This window comes from Taurulus bubalis, assembly GCF_910589615.1.
Source record: "Taurulus bubalis genome assembly, chromosome: 10".
NCBI classification, from domain to species: domain Eukaryota; kingdom Metazoa; phylum Chordata; class Actinopteri; order Perciformes; family Cottidae; genus Taurulus; species Taurulus bubalis.
In genome coordinates this window covers 10,755,866-10,779,388 of record NC_136598.1, presented here as the reverse complement: position 1 = coordinate 10,779,388, position 23,523 = coordinate 10,755,866, and the positions used below count along the sequence as shown (strand labels likewise).

Genomic DNA, 23,523 nt, shown 5'->3' with positions numbered 1-23,523 from the left:
GTTACAGCTTAAGCCGAGACTTCTGAACAAAATGATATTAAAGAGTTTTAAATCAGTTTAACAGAATCCGGTGGCTGAGCTTGAAAGTCAGTGGCTGCAGACAAGACAGCAGCTGCATTTGATCCCAACTCCGCCAGATTACTAATGAGGTATTGACCTATAAATGGCACTTCAGAAATGACAGCTACCAATATTGACCTTTAAAGCGGAGTAAATACAAAGAGTGTCTCCCAAAGCACAGTGTTGAGCCAGAGGTCAATACCAAGACTCCATTATAGTCATTTAAGCTTTTTAGCTAAATAATCCTACAGAACAGTATGAAATATGTGAACTGGGCCGGCTTGATGCGACTGCCGAGAGGAGGAGTCGAGAGGAGTCGAGAGGAGTCGAGAGGCGACCACGGCTCCGGAATACCCCCAGGTGTTAATTGGCAACACAGTGCAACGGCTTCTTCGCTGAGGCGTGTCATTGGAAAGGAAATAAGCACGAGCAGCAAAATATACAAAGACGCTCGTGAGGGTAGAGGAGCACGGCTCAATGTAATCGGAGCAGGCAGATGAGACAACGCTAAATATGCATCTGACTGAGGCGACACTGCAATCTTAACACAGACAAATAGCCCAATAGCCTCCTCATAGCAAAAGTGAATAGTGACTACAACTGTATGTAAAAAAAAAAAGAAAAGTTCCCTATAACTTTTTCATGGGACAGTCTAGCCTGCTATTGGTGTTGGATCAAATCCATGTAGTTCAAAATGTTATTATGTTCATGTTCTGGGCTAAATGTAGGGATTAACATTCGCTATGCCCCTCAGTTTTAGGAGAAACTCTCTGGCTCTGTGGAATCCGTCGGATCGTACATCCTGAAAGACTGATTTTGTTGTTAGAAATGGCATCTGCTTCGGACGCATCATACAGGTGTGTTACTGCGCCTCCAGCATCTCATACCACAGTTCTGGAGCCCCTGAGACCGTCCCACACCCTACCCCCATCCCCTGACCTCTATTTCCCTGTTGGTCAGTCCGCAGCAAATCCGAAAAGCCTCCCAGCATCTCCATGGCGACGGGCCTCAGTCGAGCAGATGGCCTCAGTGTGCCGCGCGGCAATTAAAGAGGGAGCGCCGAGCGGGGAAAGGAAAGTGGGTCAGGATCAGGGGGGTGGGGGTAGGGTGGGCGTGAAGCTGCATCTGCCTCGAGACGACGCACGTATGCGTTAAGCGCCCTCCAGGAGCCCGTTTGCTCATGCCCCGGTGAACTCCTTCCCCGGGTCTTACCAGGATAAACAAACACCCGCCCCGCGCCCGTCGCCGAGCGGCAGTGCTGTGAGCTTGGGAAGGGGGGTGTCGGGAGGGAGGGGGGCATCTCACACGGCGGATCTCCCCCAGCGGTGAGAGGAAGTCAGGAAAAACATCCATCATAATTCCATGAAGAAAATCCCACAACCAAATCAATAGGATTAACCCTTTCAATCCCATACGACGACACACAGAATCAGCTCCCTTGTTATTTAGATTACTTCCACTAGAGCACCAATCACTACCGGCTGGAATTGCTTCTCTTTTTTTTTCAGCTTCACCAAAACTTCCCCAAACAGCTGAAACCAAACAGCTGAAACACACCCATGGCGATGTAACACAGAGCCAATCGGTTCATCCCCCAAACTGCTTCCATTGCATGTTGAGCAGCTTCACTTTAATCTCGACTTGAACCCACTTGTTTTCAAAAGATCTGATTGAGCTTCTGACTCGTTCATTACTCAAATTAAGAGAGGCTTTAATTAAGCTAATTCAGCAGACAATTATGATCTTTAGCACATTAGAGCTCGCACACTTATGCAACAGGCAATGCGTTTTGTTTGAAAATAGCTATAATGGAGAATATTTGGTTGCTGTTGATGTGTGTGTGTGTGTGTGTGTGTGTGTGTGTGTGTGTGTGTGTGTGTGTGTGTGTGTGTGTGTGTGTGTGTGTGTGTGTGTGTGGGGGGGGGTCGCCTGGCTTCCCGCATGGGAAAAGAATAAGGGCTTAATGAACCGGGAAAAAATTAAATGAACTTCTTATTTTCTTCCAGTGTGCCGAAATAGAACTTCAGCCAAGAACACTATTTCAAGACAAACTAGAATCACCCTTGGAACGCAGCCTCATTCAGCAGCAGTATGACCCTCTGCGAGTTCCCATCCCCCGCGGGCTCCACATGTAAATCTCCATTTCCCCCTCTTCCTCTTCACATCTAGGCTGTTATTTTTCCCTTGCAAATTCCCCTACGCGACTTAGCGAAGGAAGGAAGCAAGGAAGGAAGGTACGATCTTGAAACACGTTCTGCAGAACACTTTTGAACCTCGGCACCCCGAGAGGCACGGGGCCAGAAGACCGGAGGTATTTGAAGGGTTTTGCTGCCTCATACCAACATTTGTTCCGCCTTTAGCGTCTACTTCCATTCCAAGAATACTGAGCATTCAGTATCGAGGAACAGTTGCAACCCCTCCGTTTATCCACATTAATGATCACAATCCTCACGCTCTTTGTGAACCAGAAGACATGCGGCTGCAGCGTGAGATGCAATCCAGCTCGGACACATCAATAAAGGCAGGAAGTTGCACTTGTTCACTCTAGCTCTGTGAGGCCATGAGCTACGTGGGCACAAGTTCATTGAGTGGGAGTTCTTGTGGACACTTACATCTGCATAACTTATCATCATATGAATGTTGTAGCTCATATGTTTGGCCGGTGGGCGGCAGAAGGAGAAGGGGGAGGGGCTCTTGACCCCACGAGCCTTCTGTTTCTCTGGCCTGGCGTGACATTTCGCATCTCTGTGGCTCGACTGACAAATGCTGTGAACTACAAAATGGCCCCGCGTGATTCCTTTGCTGGTATCAAAGCCCTCTTCAGATTCCTGACTGGTTAATTCCACTCGCGGAACCCGCAGCCAAGCAAGACGCGCGCTGCCAGAGTGGAAGCTCCCATGTGGAAACCCCTGGCAAAGTTATTGAGCTGGAAGAGGCAAGGAGAAGTGAGGAGGAGGAGGAAGAGGAGGAGGGGGGAGTTGGGTGGGTCGGTTAAGCACAAAATGCATTTTATATGCAACCATTCTGCATGAGAAAGGACCACCTTCAGGGGAATCAGGGAAAAGTAACAGACAAAGTCAATGTCGTCTAGAAGTCAGGTTGAGGTCAAATATGACCTTGATCATTCCCTGACCAGAAGCAACGTGTTTTTTTTGTTTTCTAAACTCAAGCACAGCTCAGCCCTATGCTCTGGTTACCATGGCAGTCTTCTCACCTAAACACTGGGTTTTCGTTGCCAAGAGCTGCTACAATACCAACTGAAAGACTTTACCATTTCCAGCGAAACTTAAAGAATAACGTTTCCCTGGAGGCATTACTTTTCTTTCCAAAAACAATATATCAAATAAATGCAAAACAGCTGCAAATGAATGTAACCTGTAGGAGAGAGACATGCTGGTGTCACCACCAACTGCATGTTGGCCGACTGAAAGAAGTGCATTAAATCACGGCAATAAAGCTCTATGGGATTCATTTTTGTTGACTCATGTTTTGTAATTTAAGTTTATTGTGTGTGAACATTTCCGTTTACTGTTCAAGATCTACTATACTTGCTGTCATCATCCATACTAACTAAAGTTTATTATTCATGCATATCTTTTACTACAACTCCATCTAATTTGATGCCAAAGCCACAAAAGTCAGCGGATATAACCCTGAAATTAACTCATCATATACTATTATTATAATTCCACAACTTAATGCATCTTCCCTTGTTTGTTTGTTTGTTGATGTAGTGTATTAATGTTACTGCATTTAGATGAGTAAATAGCATTTAACACAGTTCAGACATGCCCTACAGCTTTGTGTTGTGCACACAAGTCATTAGTTAAAATAGTTGCAGTGCTGATGCTGAAGCAGACTCAGCTGAAGATAAAAGAATGAACACAACCCCTTTTCCATGCTCCGAGGTGGGACTACTCGTTCACTTTCTCACTCGCCCACCTCATTGATTTACACATATTTACATACAAAACCTACTTATTGCCACATATAATTCTCCTAAATTGCCTGTTTGAAAAAAAAGAAGAAAAAGAGGGCATACAGTAAGGAGGCGGAGACCATTTGGCACACCTGACTTTCTGAAAACAATGCAACATTGGAGTCAAATTCAGCATGGCTTGAAACTGGGAAATCGATAGCAGACTGCATTAGTTGCTTTGGAGTAGACCCTACGAGCAAAAATGGAAGGATCAATGCCGAATTGCAGGGCAGGCCAGGCCATGTTTGTATTTATCCCCATCTCTTTCCGCTGCAAAGCTTGAACCTTGTGCGCTAACAAACGGGCGAAAAAAGTGAAGAATTTCTACCACCCATGCGAGGTTTGACCCCAATCTCAGTTCATGACGAGCACCGAGTGTCAGCTGTGGCCGAGGTTAGGGTGCGGGGAATAATAGCCAAAAATACTCTCTGAAATGTTCACACAGAAGAAATTGAAATCCCTCTGAATCAAGCAATTATCTCCAGAGCCGATCACAGCGGGGAGAGGCGCAAACAGGGAAATACACTGCGGACGCAGAGCTGACCCGCTATCAGTCATATTCTGCTCGTCTGTCTGCACAGGACAGGGTTACTAAGGAGCTTTTCACCAAGCTGCAGCACACGGGAAGCTTAGCTCCATGTCAGGGAGAATAAATAAATCTGCCCCCCGTACCCTACCCCCTTTATAACAACACCACCACCGCCTCCCTCCACCTTCACCCACATTCCCATTTACAACCACGCTGTTGCTTTGAAACGCAGCCGGCTCCCGGAGAGGTATCAGCGCGGAATATTAAATGAGTGAACACCATCACTCATTAAAAAGGGAAACATTTCAAGAAAACAAACCCCCTTTTGTATCAAGTGCTCACCAAGTCGACTCTCAGCGAGCACCGTCCTCAAAGGCAGAGCGAGGAGACAGGAGAGAAAGGGAGAGGGGAGATGAGATAGGAAGGGGTAAAGCAAAAGAGATAAAATGTGAAGTTCTGGCAGGAGATCAGCCCTGAGTCTCGTGTAACAATGGCGGAAATTTCGGGTCGACTTTGATTTCACACGTTTTCCGCGTCAGAAGATTGTAACCGCTGCTAAATTGCAGAAACGCCCGATATTTTCAATCGAATATGCTCTGCAAGCTGATACTCCACTCCGGCTTCAGCCCCGGAGGTTATTTAGCAGTTGATGCCATGTGCAGTGGGTGAGCTGGAAGGCTCGTAATGCGATTGACAGATGTGGTTCTTGAAGGCGGCGCCGGATGTTTTCAGTCAGATGTTGAGAGGGCAGTTCATGGAGATATTCAATGTCTCATAAATTGACCCGTTTTGAGGTCGCACACTCAGAAAACTGTCTTGCAGGATGGTAAAGCAACTTTATTCAGCAACCGGGAGTCAAAAGCACGAGAAAAGCTCAGATGAGAGTGAGTAGAAAACAGCTCTTTCCAATGCTTAGGGCAGGAAGGAAGACCCTCTGGGGATATTATGGGCTTTGAAAAATATGCTATACGCAATAAATAGCTCATCTTAACAGCCGGATGATAAAATAGTGGCAAAGACCAACATCAGATCGACATCGCTGTCAGGGAGATTGAATATTCAACTGTAGGCTGTTATTGGCCCAAACACTTGAGCCCGCTGATGCATCGGCCCGACCCACGACGGTAAAGAGGCAGCGCTGCGGGCCAGCTCTTGTCAACAGACCGCACGAGTCAGCACAAAATTCAACGGAGTCGAACGGCACAAAAACATGGCAACGGCACCGACCGGTCGATCCAAGTTTTTGTTTTCTTCTTCCAACTAGTTCACAAAGTAGATGTGAAACGCATAAGTTTGACCAAGTTTGACGCCACCTCAAAGTTGATCGAGCTAATCGGGTGGCAGAAAACATTGCTTGATGGTATTTCAGTTAAACAATCTGGCTAGAGGCTGTATTTCTGCATTACACCCCCCTACTTCATCGTCAGACTCAGCAGGTTGCTCGCTGACTGGTTATCAGGACTCCTTTGCTCCTTAATGGAGGCACATCAGCCCAGCTGCCTGTTGTAAATTGACTTGTTCAGGCCGTGGGGGGGCGGGAGTTGAACCGATCAGATCTGCTTTATTTTAAAGACATGCAGTGGAAGACCAGGAATCAACCACTCCCTCAATCCCGGATCAGCCTGTGACTAACTGCCCCCGCCGTAAACCCAGACACAAAGCACGGCATTCCCATGAGACGTCTTGTTATTAAACTGGTGAGGCAGAAAATACAAGACGACTGCATGAAGAAAAATTGAAACGATGCATTAAATGGCGGGGGGTTCCCTTCACACAGGGGCTCGGGAAAAGAAAAAAAATATGATGGCCTTTCACTGAAAATGACTGATTGCAGGTGGTAACCACATTAAGTGAGCTCTGAAGGAAAACACTGTGCAAAGAAACACGACAAGCTTATTGGCAAGCCAAGACGCAGTCCCAGAAAGAAAACACAGAGCAGACTGTGAGAATCCCTCCAACATGTGAGATTATTTACTTTTTTCCTTCAGAGAAGATTTACATTGACTCGGGGAAGCATAATAAGCCTGTCCTCAGATGCTGGAAACACTTATCTGACAAACTGCGAGGAAAATTTGGAACAAGGGTAGTCAGTGAATGCTATTCTCATTCGCAAGAGCAGAGCAGGGAACTTAACCATTTAATCCCTCGACAAGGATCGGCTAAATAAAAAAAAAACGGACTCGGCAGATTAATGCCAAATCAGAAAAACTCAGGGCAAGATTTGATCCCCTTTATTGATTCCTTTCTTCTTTGCTTAGCTGATGCTGAGATCTGAGTTGAAACAGAGACACACATCGAGGATTTGAAGCTGCGGCTCCCTGATAAACGTGTTTTCCATTCTGAGCCAACATGGTCGACCGTCTGGTGTGAAGAAAGCGAAAAAAAGGCGCATGGGGCGACACCCAGCAGACGCCAAACACCACAAACTCACAAACCAAATGGAAACATGGGATATGATGCAGAATGGCGTGTTCTGACAGAACAAGCTATCTGGTAACATGAGGCAGCCGGTGTCTGGGACAAACATTACTTGTGATATTTGAATATCCTTCCATGTTCCTAAAACGGCATCACACAGCAATCCAAGTAAATTCGCCATCACAGAGGTGAACGGCAACGTCCCCCTCACTCGGAGGCCTTGAAGTATTAATTTACTCCTCGCCGCCCGTGACCTTAAATCCTGCATTGTAAACTACAGCCTCCAAACAATCGGAGAGGCGGACTTAATTCGACATCCATTCAGTCTTTAATGCTATTTGTGCAGTCTCCTGCACCCGGAGAACACTCCTAACCTTTCCATTATTTAGGTTCAGTGCTTATCGTCATGTTTTATTAATCTATCTTGTGAAACGCAGCCTTTATGCGGAGGAGACCACGGGGGCTGGAAATGCGCATCGTGGAGCTCCACAAAGACAACGGAGAATGTGCCTTTCAGATCGACTTACTGTTGCCGCGCAGTGCAAAAACCCAAACCAATTTCAAAATACTTTGCCGGAGAAAAGAAAATTAATGAAGGACAACTCTGTTTCCAAAATCATAACAGACGCACACAAAAAGAAGAAGCTTTGCAGAGACATCTCACGCGGTGTTAGGAGAAGGATTTGCACCACAATGAGCTAAATGCGCAAAGAGATGAAGTTTGAGTGGCCCAAGTGCCTCCATTAGTTTCTACGGCAAAATGGGAAGCTTAATCTCCTGTCAGCTCCCCTCAAACTAGTCTTCCAGGACTCGGCGCTCTCCCTCTCTCTCCCATCCATCACCTCAGCGGGGACCAAAGGGAGACTCCCCAGAGGAACGGGGGATCAGACCAATTTGCATTGGCACTCAAACCATCAAGGCCTCAACAATCCCGTGGTGGCTCTCCTCCGTTTCACTAGAAACTGTCATCTGACATGAAATGACGCGGCCATTGCAGTCTTTTCATCAGACGAGAGAAAGTCAAAATGCTAATTACAATGTTACGTGCAGTATTCCTCCAGCGAGCCGTCTGAGGGAAATACTCCCCAGCCTGTTTTTGGGGCTCCACATCAAACATCAACACTATTGAATATGCCTGTAATTGATCCCCGACTGCTCGATCAATCCAGCTGAAGTACGTGACATTTCATACACACAAAGGTAGACTTCAGTGTGCTTGAACGGAGTCTGAAAAGAAGTCTGTCTGTCATGAGTCAAAATGAGCCGTTGTGAGTCAGGCTTCGGTGACAAAGTGTGTGCATAGAAGGGAGAAGAGAATCAAACGACGACATTAAAAGTATGAGAGAAACTTAAGGCCACGGCAATATTCCAAACCATGATTATTTAAACGTTGTCTGCTGAGCTTTATGGAGCTAAATTAAAGGGGCGGGATCGATCAAGAACTTTGTGCTCTCGTAAACAATGAAATCATAAATGCATCGGTCGTGAAGATATGATTTGTTGGCGACAACAAAGCCCGGTGGAAAGAAACGCCGTCGTGCGGTTGTCAGTCCGCCCCGACTGACAGGCGCTCCGGACCCCGGCGCTTACCGGGGGCAAGGCGTGCTGTAAATCTCGCTGCCGCAGCCGCGAGCCACCTTCACCCAAAGCCTTTCCAAACCGCCATGGAGGACATGCACCCGGCGAGGGCCAGTCAGCGGCCTAGCTACTGTCAACAACAAAAAAAGGGGTTGCGTTCGATTTATGACCTAACGCAAGATAAATAGAGAGCATCATTGCAAAACAGATTGGGGTGCAAAAATCCTTCTTATTGTCTGGTTTTCAGAATCGACGGAAGCCAAAATCGTAATTAAGTATGAAATTCGATTAATTGCCCGGCCCCACTACCAAACGGGCAAGGCCGACAGAGCTGGACAACAGGGATCTCCGGCAGAACGACCCAGCTGCCAAATCATTACAAAACATTATAATTCACAAACTACACAATTTCCATTTCTGAATAATAACGCATTCAAAATAGATGCTCGGCCACTATTCAGCCCCGCATTTCCAAAATGTTTAATCCAACTAAAATGAGGAATTAGAGCTGAAAAATCGCATTATCCTGCCGCCGAGAGTGATATCTATATGGGCTCGTACAGCCCCCGGACCAGGGGGATGGAGCCATAAACAACCACCTGGTTGCTAACTCAGTTCACACTCAATTAAATATCAGACCGGAGAGGCACAGTGCTAATATAAGAAAGCAGGCGCAGAGCAGCTACTATTATTCACAGATCCATTATTCTCAATGTTCCTTTTATTTCATAATCTATTTGGCGAGCGGCTCGGAATATTTCCTGTTTATGAATTTGGCACTCTTGCGCTTTCCTCAAATGGTTATTACTGTGACAAGCACAAAATGGCCTTCCCTGATGGATAACTGCAACAGGGTTTGCTGCTACTTGCATTTTTTAGTGCCCGTTCTCCCACTTGTTTGTGCTTCTGTAATGAAGGAAGAGTCTGGAACACGTTGTATATCAATTAAGCCATCAAAGGCGGGGGCATTTATGGCAACGCCCTTTAACCTCAGGGTGAAAGACCAGATCGGTGTTTTTGCATGTCAAAAGAAATGGCTCCAAACAACTGCTGCAGTAAAAGGTTGTTTTTTCTCTCTCCTCCAAGTCCTCCCCTGCATGTAGAGAGCACGAAATGTGCCGTCACTTTGATTTCAAATAAACTACAGCGATGAATAAAGGAAAGGAACAAGAGCAAAGTTATTCATATGATGCCTAATTAGGCTGAGGGGAAAAAACAAAACACCTCCCAGTTCTACTCAAATATGACGTTTTCCAGGAGGCTTTTTAAGTGCAATTTTTGAGACATGTTCCGCCCTCTTGATTGAACAGCTTCAAAAGCTTTTCCATCGTGAATCCCAAGGGAACCAGTTAATCCTGATCTTCTCCACAAGCAAAGGGATCATCTCAATGTAAATCAGACAGGGGCTTTTGATCAAAGTATTCAATTGGCCTCAAAACGCGTGACGCCACAAGGAGCCTCGCCGCGAACAAGGTCAACGTCTCCGGTGGTTCCCTCGAGCTCGAGGAAGGGGAAAAAAATAAAAATAAAAACAACACCGGAGATGTGAGAAACATATCGGCCCAGAAAACACTTGTCGGAGAGAACGAGGATACCATTGCCATTCAAAACATGTTCTGACATTTCTGACCACACTTGACCCTCTTCCATTCCTTTCTGAAAATGAATTAGAGGGGCAAGACAGAATGTACTTGCCCAAGACGTAGACAAACCAGTAAACTTTCAACTAAGCCCTCCCTTCTGATAATGGATCTCTCTCTCACTCACACACACACACACACACACACACACACACACACACACACACACACACACACACACACACACACACACACACACACACTCATCTCATTGTTGGCTTGTTTTTTTCACCAATTAAAAGGTTGTCAATACAACCAGAATAGATGCTTCTTCCGATCAGAGTCAAACACTTGTATCAAGCGAGTATTTAAATAATTAGGCTCACTTGAGGAAGCTTTAATGTCAGGATAATCAATGTCAAATTATCACTCCATTTATCAAACCACCAGTGCTTCCCTCAACACATCACCCTCCGCCCTAAAAAGCACGCAGACGCGCGCGCACACACACACACACACACACACACACACACACACACACACACACACACACACACACACACACACACACACACACACACATTCCATCTCTCTCCTGAAATCTATAACGTATTCAGGTCCAGTTCTCAAATGTAGCACCACAGCTCGATGTCAACACATCCTAAATCACTCTTCCTCAGGAAACGTCATATAATGCCCAGTAAGAAATGACGGGTTTGCACTCAATGGATTCTTGAAATTGTTTTAATAATTTACAATATTCGACTAGCATACAGGAGCTGAGGATTAACAGGCCGCTGGTTTCAATTATGAATCAAGGAGCACTTTAAAAAAAAGGCACTGGGCAAAACTTCTGGCCCACACGCTTTTTTGCACACATCGCCATCTGTCTGCAGCCCGGGTTACTGCGTCATTTCATTTTTGCATGCCAAATAAGTATTCCGAAGCCGTTTGGATTGTAGGATTGAGGAGGGAAGAAAAAATGTCCTATTACTCATCTGCACATCTCGCTGCAAAAAAAATAAAAATAAAATAAACGCACCATCACATCGATCCACCCGTTCATGCATCAACAATCAAGTCTGTGTCACTGCAAACACCACGGCGCACAGCACGTAGACACGCACACGCGCGCACACACACACACACATGCATTGAGGATAACAAAATGAGGCGCGTCGTGTCTCGGATGAGGTCTGCGGCTTACCTTGGACGTGCAGCCCCACTAGGAGTATCCATATCCCCGCACACATCGCCATGGCGCCTCCTCAAACTATCCGGATCTCGTCTGATAACCTGAGAGTGGATGAGGGGAGGGGAGTGGGGGGCACTCACTCGAGACGACAAAGACCGAGCATGCAACTTCTGCAAAAAAATCCCACTTCGGAAATCCCGAGCTTCAGTCTTCCTCCCTCGCCGCGCAGTGGGAGACTTTCGCAGAACTAGAGGATCGGTGTTGCGCTCCTCTGTGCCAAAGCATCAATGTTTAAGTCTGCGGCGATTCCTTTTAGCTGGCGCCGAGTTTGCACGAAGTAGAACCTGGGTTCCCCAAAAAAGAAAAAGAGAGATCCAAGCTGCTGCAGATTTACAGTGGAGGAGATGGGAGTTTTAAATATATGTTTTCTTTTCGGGGTGCAGCAGGCGAGGAGACAGAGACAGAGTTGTTATCGTATCAAAGCAGCGCGTCTAGTTGGACCCTCTGGCCGTTGTTGCTCCCTCCATCCACCGCAGCGGCTGCAGGACTCGCTCCCTCCTCTCCAACGATGTGGATCAGGGGCAAAGTGGGCGGGAGGTCCTCGATCGATGCTGCGCTGGGGAACTTTCCAACACTTGCAGAGTTCCTCCGGGAGGGGTTGGGGGTCGTTTATTTTGCTTCCGCCCGCAAAAAGAAAATTGACACACACCTAACAGACAATCTGCAGGCACCGTCCCGGTTTTAGTTCCTTAAATTCCCCGGTTTTCCCGGTCCGCAGCCACGGCCAAGCCGGAGAGATCAGCACGCCAGGCCGGTGAAGTTGTTGTAACTGTGGAAATGGTGGGATGCGTAACCACCCTTTCCTCGTTCTTTTTGGATGGGGGTGTAGATGAAATACAGTGTAGCGTTGTCCAGCTATGCGCACCGCCCCGCTGATCTGCCACCACAGTGTGCTGCTGAATAGCTCTGACGCTTTGGGAGAGATCGGGATCGGGTGACGTTGTGAGAAGGGAGGAGCCTGGATTGTCCTGCGAAAAGCAAATACACCGCCTGGACAAAACGCACACAGACACACACATACATGCAGCAGCAGCAGCCTAGTGTTAGCCACCTAGGAAGTGCTGAGACTCTCAAACTTTTCCGGGGTCTTTAATGTGACTCGTTTATAACGGGATGCGATACAGTTGTGCGTAAATGGGGTAAAAACAATTACACGAGGGTTGAGAGAGATCCGTCGCGGAGACAGGATGTGGGGAGAGGACAGTAACGCAGCATGTGCCGGCATGCCGAAGTGAAAAAATGTATTGGGAAATATGTTGAAATCCCACTGAGCCACCGAAACCTTTTGAGACGTAGGAGAAATGAGAATCACAAGCAGAGCTGACATTATGTGACCGAAACAAATGCTGAGCCCTCCTCTTATATGGTGAGGAAGCTGCTGTAGCCACACTATTACTATATCTACTAATACTGCCACCCAAATACACGATGAAATAAATCAAATTGAATAGGAATTAAATGGAAGGAATTTCATTGATGTGCAATGACCAAATGAGCACCCCCTAAAAAAACCACCTATTTATTGATTATTACAGACCTTCAAATTAGTTTAGTAAGTGAGGAAGTGTCAAATACCCCGAAACCTCACGTGAGCCACAAGTCTAACAAACATGTCAGGGTGGAGCAGCGTTTGGTCGATTAAAACTAGGGGAAGCAACGCTGGATGATGATCTGAGAAGGGAAACATTTCCCTTTTATATGGATGTGTGTGCCTGGGAGGTGGTGGAGCTGACAAACAGTACCCAACACCTTTCTTTCTTTTTTTCTTTCTTTCCTTCTTTCCTTCCTTCCTTCTTTCCTTCCTTCCTTCCTTCCTTCCTTCCACCTCACCCACAGCATCCATCCTTCTCTCCAAAAGCGACCAAACAGGATCAGGTCTGTGAAGGTACTGCCTGTAAATGAACGGGAGGGTGGATGTGATGACACTTCCCTCTTGTGGACAGTATTCTTCTGATAATTAGAGCAGCCCACGTCCATCATGCTTAATGACGCAGGGTCGGTCAGGCAGTTTGGGGTCTGCAGGCGTGCGCGTGGTCAAATATCACGTCTTTGGTCATGATTCACGATCACATCCACGAAATTATCTTTGCATAGCATCAAGAGAAATTATCTGGCATGACAAAACAGCACTGGGACAATTGGGTATTAGGGTCAGTGTAGTGTTGCAGGGCACGGTAACATAAATCACGCTGGATAAAGTGGAAAAAACGCATGCGTCACGCAGTATCTCTTTCCTATGTGAAGGCTGTGCAGTTAATCAACATGCTGACAATCCTGTTAAACGCAATGAAAAACAGACTAGTGCGTCCGTACTGGGAGCACACAGATAAACTCTGTAGGATTTGACATTCCGTCTTGTGAAATACAAAGCTGCGAAGGGAATACAAAGAGTCTGCCGCTTGAAATTCTGGATGCTTTCTCCGAAGTCGTGGTTCTCGCTTAATGGCATCATTTTAACCGAATGCGTTGCAGCCGAAATGAATTACTGTCTATTGACAAGGCACACATGGAAAGAGGAAATTTAGTGGTGTCATGTAAGATAGCAGGGGGATGTTAAGGGTTGAATAAAATATACAGTATGAATTAACAATGTCAATTTTGCACCCTTTTTTGCCATTCAGAAGATAATCACTTTACTTCATAAACCTTGAAATGTCAGTGCAGCAGCAACAGCCTGGTGGTATATGAGATGGAGAGCAGGCTAAATGGATAAGATAGACGGGAGGAAGGGAGCACAAAACCCTCTCCTTCAAGGACGACAATCCTAAATGTGCCCTTGAGCAAGGCACATCCCCAGTAGCCGCTCCAGTGGCGGGAGCTCGCTAGTCAGCGGTGGTTTCACATCAAGAGATGGAGTCGAAATCTCCCGGCAAAAAAAAAAGTAAAGTCTCCCCGGTCGCCCCAACTTCCTGTGACACATAATGTCGGAAAAACTCGGGGTTTGCCCCTCGCCTTGGTGCATTAACTCCGATGCCCTCTTCATTGATCGGCCGAGGCTGGGATTGATTTACAGGCGAGCTGATGAAATCTGATGCACTCGTTCTGAACTACAGCTTGCGGCAGAGCTTGGGGCTGGGTCTCAGCCAATGTGGAGATTTGGGAACTGTTGCATGTGGAAAAAGAACGATGGCTAAATTAACGCGGAGGCCCAAGGAAGGTAACGGATGAAGGGTCTTTTTCAGATGAATGCATCAATGTCAAATAAACGGCCATGATGCTTTTCACTGCAGGGGGAATTGAGTATGTTTGCTAATGGCAGCCTCACTAATGTATTTATTTAAAGCTATTACAAGGAACTTTCTTTTTGTGTTATATTTGGCGGCCTCTGTGGACAATGTGCGGTAGTGTCTCCAAGCACCGGATTCCCTTTAGATCAGCGGTCCCCAACCTTTTTTGAGGCCACGGACCGGTTTCGTCTAAGACAATATTTTCACGGACCGGCCTTCACGGTGTGGGCGATAAATATGACGTGATAAATATGACGTAATAAAATGATACTACCCGGCATAAAGACAATTATAAAGTGCATAAATATACAACTCACCATTATGCCCTGAGCTTGTTTCTCTGCTACGAGCCGGTCTCATCTCGGGGTGATGGGAGACTCCCGATGTGTTTTCTTTATGTCCCGTCTACTCCTAACTTAAACCTTTATGTCCAGTCTACTCTGTAAAAAAAAAAAAACGCTTCACAAAGACAGGATGTTGAAATGGAGTTTTTTTGGCGATCTCAGGATATTCTGCCTTGATTTTAATTCAGAACACCGGCAGAGTTGAAACATATTTTTAAGTTTTATTTTTGGGGTAACATATCACATGACATTTTGACACGTGTCAAGGCTCAGTCGAACAGACGGATGTATCCGCTCATTATTCAAAATAAAACATATTTCCGACCTTGATTCTTTTTTTCTCAGCATTTTTTTCATTCATTCTTTCTGTGTGGCCCGCTACCAAGGCACCCACGGCCCGGTGGTTTAGGACCGTTGCTTTAGATAACCTCTCATGCAGTCCTCACATGCTTCCCTTCCTTTCCTCCGGTGGGCCCGGCAATGCAGCCCGGACCTCCAGCAGCGCACTGTTGGTGTTAGCTCCCAGCGGGGGACAGCGAAGAAGTGAGGCAAAGCCCGGCTCGTTGCCGGAAGAGGCGGCGCAGCTCCAAGGCACAGAGCTCTCCACCTTTTGCTAGAGCTCCGACTGCAGGTGAGTTTCTGGTGAACCTGTGTGCCGTAAAACATTTCGTCTGATCTCAAGGGGAATCTGAGAATAGCCATATAGAAATAGCCTATATTCTCACTGAGGTCTAGTTTGCTGATGTAGGTCACAAAGAGGTATCGGTAATCTGTGACTGTTTCATCACAAGTAAAAAGCGCCTCACAGTAACAGGAATAGAGGCTGTGGTACACAATGTGGTTGACTGTGGCTCAGTAGTGAGCAGGGTCGTCCTTCAATCAGAGGATCGGTGGTTCGATCCCTGGCTCCGCTAGCCATGTCGATGTGTCCTTGGACAAGACACTTAACCCCAAAATTGCTCCCGTAGCTATGCCTACGGTGTGTGAATGTGTGTTTTGTTAGTTACTCCTGATGGGCAGGTGTAACCGTAGCCCTCCCATCAGTGCATGAATGGGTGTGAATGGGTGAAAATGGATGAATGATGTCATGAAGTGTCAAAGTGCTTTGAGTGGTTGGAAGACTAGAGAAGCGCTATAGAAGTACAGGTCCATTTACAAAAATCTGTCACCTGAAATGTTGTGTCCACAACAAATACATGCGTGGACCACATGTTGTAGACTTCCAACATTGTATTACCTGTAAAAATGATCACATCACTCATGTGATTTTTAATTATTTAATATATGGTAACATTTTATTATTTTGGACGTTTTCTACATTGAAAAATTATCTCAAAGCTGATTCCCAGCTTCATGTTCACCACGTCGGGGACACATTTATACCGAATTCATTCCAACTCCATAAAACTCAAACGGCACACTTTCTAAAGAAAAGCCATGAAATACAGCCCACTTGAATTACGTGATGTCATTTATCAACAACTGTGACATAGGGTGTGAGTCTAATCTGCTTCAGTCCCACATTCTGTCATCACCTCTGCCATGTGATGCAAACACTGATTCATAGAACACGGCGTGTCGCATTGGTGACCTGATGTAAGCCGTCACAAACTTGCAATTGTGAGCTAAAAAAATGATGGCAGAAGTTTGGCAACGTGCTGATGTGCGAGACACAATCCAGGTTTTTTTTTTTTTATCGTTCAGAATAGCATGAAATCTGCATTGGCCCGACCCAAGTCTTCCTACCTGGAGAGCAGACAACACTTTTGATCCAAAAGTGTTAGTTTCCCTGGCCTGAAAAACATGTGATAGAGGAAAACTATGTCCAGTATGTTCTGAACAGCTGGCTGGCACATCCTTACATTACATTGTATATACTGCTCCCAAACACGAACGCAGTCATAACATCTGGAAACAACAAACACTGCTTCGCCTCAGCATTTAATACACTACTACAAGTATATTGTCACAAACAAATGATTATTTTAAAGTAGTGACTTGATAAAGTGGACAGTAATTGTTTCGCCTCCCACTTTGAACACGTGGAGGCAAAACTTGAATTACCGACTGTTTATTTTTCAAAGTTGTTTCATCTCCCAGCCGTCGATGGACAGGGACACAGTTGGTTAGACGCCATTTGCAGACATCATTTCTGAAGGACTGCGCTGGACACACTTTAAAGATCTTCGGTGACGCGTTCACATCCCCAAAAAAACACACAAACGCAGCGTCGAAGAAGGAAGAAAGCCAACAGCGCGCCGCGTGAGGCAGCTAATCTGTATCAAAGCGAACCGGGGAGGCCTTATCAACCTTTTACAGTGTTTCTATTGATGGAGGGACATAAATGGTGTCCCCAGCATTAGCAGCATGTATGCCAAGAAATCACTGGAAGAAGAAAAGAGAAAGTCGTAGAGTTTAACTCCCCAAGCAGGTTCTGAAAAAAGCCGAGAGGAGAGGGAAGACAGGTCACCTGTACTCCTCTCACCTCTGGTGCCTCGGTGTCGGACAAATTGAAGGGAAAATACCTCCGCGGCCAAAGGTGAATTCTTTGTGAGGTTTCTCACAGTGGACAATTCTGTAATATTTTAACATTTGACACCAGACCTCCTACCTACTTACTGTACCTCTGTGGGACACATATGCAAATGAAACATTTGCAAAGGTACAATATATTACATATGTATAGAATACATAATGCTGTAATAAAGTGAAATACATTTCACCTTTAACATGTGTTGGTGTTTGTGAGTGAAGCTTATACTATTTAACATTTCTATACGGCATCCGTGGTCTCCCACATGCATCCTTGACATTTGAGTATGAATACTGCATCAAACATCGTAAAATGTGTTTCAACACATTCTGGATGACTTTGGTCCCTTTTACGAAGGCAACATACTGAATATACTGTAATGGCCTGTAGTTTGCAAACAAATCAGAGATCTAATACAAATGAACAAATGCAAACTTTAGCTTTGAACTCATCAATTTACTGGATTCAGGTCTTTAACAGAAGCGATTACTTACAGCATTTCATAGTTACTGAAAATCTGAAGATTTAACTCGAATATGAGGGTAAATCTGACATGTGCACAGATATGTTTTATGAGTAAAACAAGGATCCAAACAGATGCCTAATAATGAGCAAAAACCTGTATAATACTAGATCCTATTTCACGAGAATGGAAACAGATTTTGTAATAAAAAAGAAAATACCTCCTAATCATAACAAAAGACCTTGTTACGGCAAGAAAGCCGGGTGATTTTTCTCTGTCAAGCCAAATGTAATATGCCTCCATAGCTCAGTTCTGTTGTTTTTTTAAACACAAAAACGATGGCGAGGCAAAGAAATACAGGTGATGCTCTGTAGCCGGCAGCATTTCAAACTATGGGTACGGAGAAGGTACTCAGCCTTTAATGTATGAGTCATGTTTGTGTTTCACTTACAAGACACAGAGGGATGGTTCGCTTGTGTGTGTGTGTGTGTGTGTGTGTGTGTGTGTGTGTGTGTGTGTGTGTGTGTGTGTGTGTGTGTGTGTGTGTGTGTGTGTGTGTGTGTGAGACAGACTTTGGATAATTCTTTCCCTCAGGGAACATTTAGGAAAATGCCAGTTCCTAACTGAAAGAGAAAATCAATCTCTAATAAAGTAGCCAAAGTCACCTCCTGTTACTCACCGGCTCCAGTACACAAGTTAACCAGGGAGCTGGTAAGTGAGTGAAGAACTACTCTCGGTATACTGCCACAGTTGTATCTGCAGGGACACAATTGACCTCAGTCTGCTTGCTGGCTGCCACTAATGAGTGAGCAGTATGTGCTCGTGAACAAAGAGAGAGAGCTATTGTGGCAGAACACTGAGTCGACAGAAAAGGGGCTCGACAACAGTGTAGCCTATATCTTGTAATGTATCCCACGAATGAAATTGAGTATTTTTTCCAATGAGTTTCTGAATTAATAGATTCATCATAACTATTGAGTTCAACTGCTCCAGTTCTACAGAATCTGCCCTGTCCCTATCATTATACTGATTATTTTCATTTTTTCGATATTTAAAGCCGCACAAACGCGTCGATTTTCTGTGGTTTGTGTGCAGAAGTGTTGCACGTGCAGCCTTCGTGAGCTTTGGATCCAGCAGCCACATCTCAGCACGGAGGCTCTTTTGCAGCGACAGCAGGATAAAGATCTCCGCTCTGAGGATAATGAGATGGATCACATGCATGGCAGCTCTTGTTAAGTTACACGGTTTTAACTACCGGCTTTCTTTCTTCTTCAACTAGCCCCTTCAGCGTCCAAGAGCCTTGCTGGATGGAGGCTGACTCCACTTTGGCCGGCTGCCTTGTTAAAAATGTGGATGCTCCCGCTCTCACACAGGAGCAGACTAGAAGAATTAATGATTATTCTGAGGGTGGTATTAGCCGTCCCTAAATCACTCACAGCTCCATAATCACAGCACCTTTCCTGATGACAATGAGCCACATTTATTTGACTCATCTGTGCTAAAAATAGATGAGGCTCAGTGTTCCTTCTGACGCTGGGCAAGGTTACTGTCACTGCTGTCCACGTGTGCCAGCCGGGGTTGATTCGCTTTCAATCCAATCAATTCAAATAGTAAATAGAAACAGCCTCATTTGCTAATGGTCGAGTATTCCCTCTGATATCTCCCAGTTTTGGTATATGACAACCTTTTCATGCCAAAAGCCTTTCACCGTTTTGAATTTTTTTAAGAATATCCACTTCGCGGAATTGATTGCTGAATGGAGAGCAAATTGAATCCAGCTTTTGTTGCCGGTGCTCAAAAGCCCCGGTTGAGCTCAAATTTGCAGAGAATGTTCCAGGCCTGTCCTGTCTGATAAAACGCCTAATATAATTGACATCCTTCCTGGTCCTATACAACAAGGATTTAGCACGCTGTGTGAAACAATCCCCCAGTGGTGCCGCGACGGCTCCTTGTAGAAAATAAAGACTCCCCTCGCCTCGGCTTCAGGACACAACAGGGGTATATAAGGATAATTTGTTTAAAAAACAGCTATGCCCACAAACCATACCTCTGGACCTCTGGAGCTCCCAGAATGATGTCAACACAGAGACTGCATCAGCAATCCTACAAAGCAATAAGGGGAGAAAAAAAATCTCCCTCCGTCAGACCCTGAGGAGACACCCGAAGGTGACGCAGCTGCTCCGCCCCTGCGTTCCTATCAGAGTCTCAATCCTCCAGTTGGGACGCTTAATGACGCATTACCTGAACCAAATAATTTGTGTCTAATTATATTGCCTTTTATCCGCTGTGTCACCTAAGATGTGATTGTTAAATCCAGCCCCTTGTTGAGCGAATGTTTCCAGAACACTGCACACACACACAAACACAATGTGCTGTTTGTAAACAAAAAACATCAGTTATTGCAATAAGAGGGTTTGTTTACCGTTATATTTATCTCAAATTGCCATTTCTGTGCTTTTTGACTGCGAGTAATCCGAACCGGCAAACAAAACAGAAATTGGGTGATGACAGAAAAAGAAATGGATTCATGGGAAACACTGTTCTCCGCAGACTATGTAAATGAATGCAAAGTAAGTGTATAAGAACCTAGATTGGATATGTTGAAATGCTGACTGCATCATGCTCAGGCTATTCCAGACCGCTGCCTGAGGCGGGGGATTGCATTTCTTTATTTCAAAGGAACACATCATTAAAAGTGTTTGCAGAGAGACACATGCTTTCTGTTGGTGCCTATATTAACTTATATTTATATTTCGTGATTTATTTACCGGCGGGATATTAGCATGAATTTAAGGAAGCAAGGAGTGACACGAAAGGCCACTCTTGGTTTCACATTGATGAGGAAAAAAAAAGACCAAAAAACTGTAAAATAAGCTGAGGCTTGGAATATGAAAATAAACTTAAAAGCTGGTTGACATCATGCTCCAAGATTAAGTAGGGATCATGTCACAGATGTCACTGTGCTGACTGACTGTTTACCTGCAATTTGTGTTTAAAGTTTGCTGATGTGATTATGTTGGATTGCACTTAGATTTGATGTTGTGTCATTTAGAGACACGCATTTCCTTTCGCTGCTCACCAAAACAGTACAATCTCCTCCAATTTGTCTCATTTTACAACAATAGAATAATCGAAGCAGGAAAAGGTTAATCAATCAGTGGAGAATATGAGGGAAAGACTGTCTGCTGGTTCATGCACATAATAAGGAAGACAGACCATGTCTGCGCTCCATAAATACACTTTAATGCTTTTAACAGCATGGCAGCAGACAGAACATGATTTCACTGCTCGTGTTCTTGCAAATTTCATTGTGTCGTTCTGCACTGCCATCAATATTAACAATTATAAAAGCCATCGGATGTGCATCCAAATTCAATCAATAGCTCTTATGTTTAGCGCTCAGAAAAGGCACTGCGGGCAGAATAGTTTTTATTCTGTCATTTGAGTGGGACTATCATTTTAGTTGCCGGTCACAAACTCAACACATGAAAAGGTTTTGCCATCAGAATGTAACTTGTTTAAGCTAGAAAATAACATACCAGTATACAACAATTATAGAAAAAAAGCATTACCCTCTATTAATTTAAAACAACATAATCATATAGAGCACAATTAATATTTCAATTACAGTATTTGAAGTGCAAAGACCTTTAAGCCCAGGGGCCATTGTTAATTAATTTGCACGTCAGACAATTTTTTTCAAACTTTCACACAGGACTGGTACAGCGTTAAAGGCGTATGAAAGCCGCTCAGTGGTGCATGAAGCAAAAAAAAGTTCAACCTCTGAGTACAAAATTACCCAGATCTCCTTGTGATCTTCTGCATCCATGGGGCCCAGAGAGCAAGTGTTTCGTTTAACTCCGCCTCCCAGCCCTCGGTCAGCCGCAGTCAGGGGCTCTTTACCGTCAACCAGTGGCGGCTTGCTGAGCCTTCTCTGCAGAAAACAGAATCATTAAGTTATAGCTATTTTATAATGTAATTGTTTTTCACAAATACACTACATGTATTATAATTATGTTTCCCTATTAGCTTATTTTCTCATTGCACAGCTTCCCCTGTTGCTCTTTGCTCAGCTGTTGAACAGCTGATCGAGACTATGACTCAGACCACTGAAGGCACAGGTAGTAAACCACGGCCCGCCACTGGAATGATAATAACTCAGAATTCTGCTATAAGTGAATTTAACACCTTTTAGGACCAAATCATTACAAAATAAATGCTACCAAAGTGTTTGTAGTGGGAAGTTAATTTACCATCTATCTGGTAGCAGAGGTCTCTTTCCCAATCTAAGTACATGGGAAACATTTTTTGGGATATATGGCATCATGTGACGGACTCAGAAGTTGCCATACCTACGTTTGGCCACTATGTAAAATTATCTTTAAAGCCTCGCGCTCTTCCTTGGGGCTTGGCCCAGACCGGATCCACTCCTTCTGTTCTTGCATTTCCCAATAAAAGGCCTACACATAATACTATCCGCATTTTGCATTTTCGTGTAGTTTGTTTTTCGCCCTGCAGGTGAGTAAAGTTTTTTATTTGAAACATAGGGATATTTATCTGTTGAGAAAAGGTCAAAATATTCTCCTCAATATAGAATGACCATGTCTTGTGGCAGATTCATTCTTTATGCATCTCCATCTATATCATACAATACAATTAAAGTCACAGTGCTGTATAACAGTATACATGATGTTACCAGGCGTAGCAAAGTCTGCAGAGTTAAACCGCTGAGCAAGATGGAGAGGGAAGACCCAAGTGCTGCAAGGAAAGAATTATATCTGGAGATCTTTAATTTCAGTCTTGGGCTTCAAAGGTCTGCAGAGAGAAAATGAGAGCGCTGGTGAGTGACCAGTGGGCTATCAGCAAATGGGTGGGCAGTGACACAGGGCTCATCACAGGGACCATTCTGGAGGTGCACACCAGACAAAAATACTCTGTCTGTCTGAATAAATTCTCGCTGTGGGCAACAGCCGGCTCCATCATCATATTTCATTACTGCTGCAAAATATGTCATGGAACTTATAGGATTATCATTTATTGTCTGTGGTTATACCTCAGGGAGGTGTCACACTTTTTTTTCGGGGGGTGGGGGGGCTTTGTAGAAGATCAGAACAAAAGAAAAGCATGTTCTGTTTGACAGAGAGAGATCGGAAGCTGCTTGTATCTGGAGTACTCCAGTGCATCTTGTTTATTTTCGTATTATCACAGAGGGGGCTCTGGAATCGGCTCCAGATCAATCCTCTTTAATGCTTATGTGAGAGAAACATCTGGTTTTCAATTAGATCTTTAGCGAGCCCGACAACAGGGGGTTACCTCAAAGTAGCGGTAGTGTCACTGGGCCTGCAATAATGATGTGGCTAATGTGCCTATCGAGCGACACGCGGATCGAGAGCTCAGCCTGCTGCAGTATCTTAAGATAGCTCTGCGCAGTCTGTTTCTTCTGATAAGGTGCAATCTGATTCAATTGGGGTGAGCATGCTGCAGGAATATAAGTCGTGTGGCAGGAAATAAAACCCAGTCAACAGCCACGCGTTAATAAATCCACGCCCTCAATCAG

General features: G+C 45.0%; 1 protein-coding gene across 1 annotated transcript in view; it reads right to left on the bottom strand.

Moving 5' to 3' along the window:
* nectin1b (nectin cell adhesion molecule 1b) overlaps positions 1-11,403 on the bottom strand; it is a gene marked incomplete at both ends in the record, with an annotated part of 146,630 nt that extends 135,227 nt beyond the window's left edge. The window contains one exon of the mRNA XM_079225165.1: positions 11,352-11,403. Coding sequence (XP_079081291.1) covers positions 11,352-11,403 — 52 coding nt within the window. The remainder of the gene's footprint in view (positions 1-11,351) is intronic.
* Between the last annotated feature and the right edge of the window lie 12,120 nt (positions 11,404-23,523).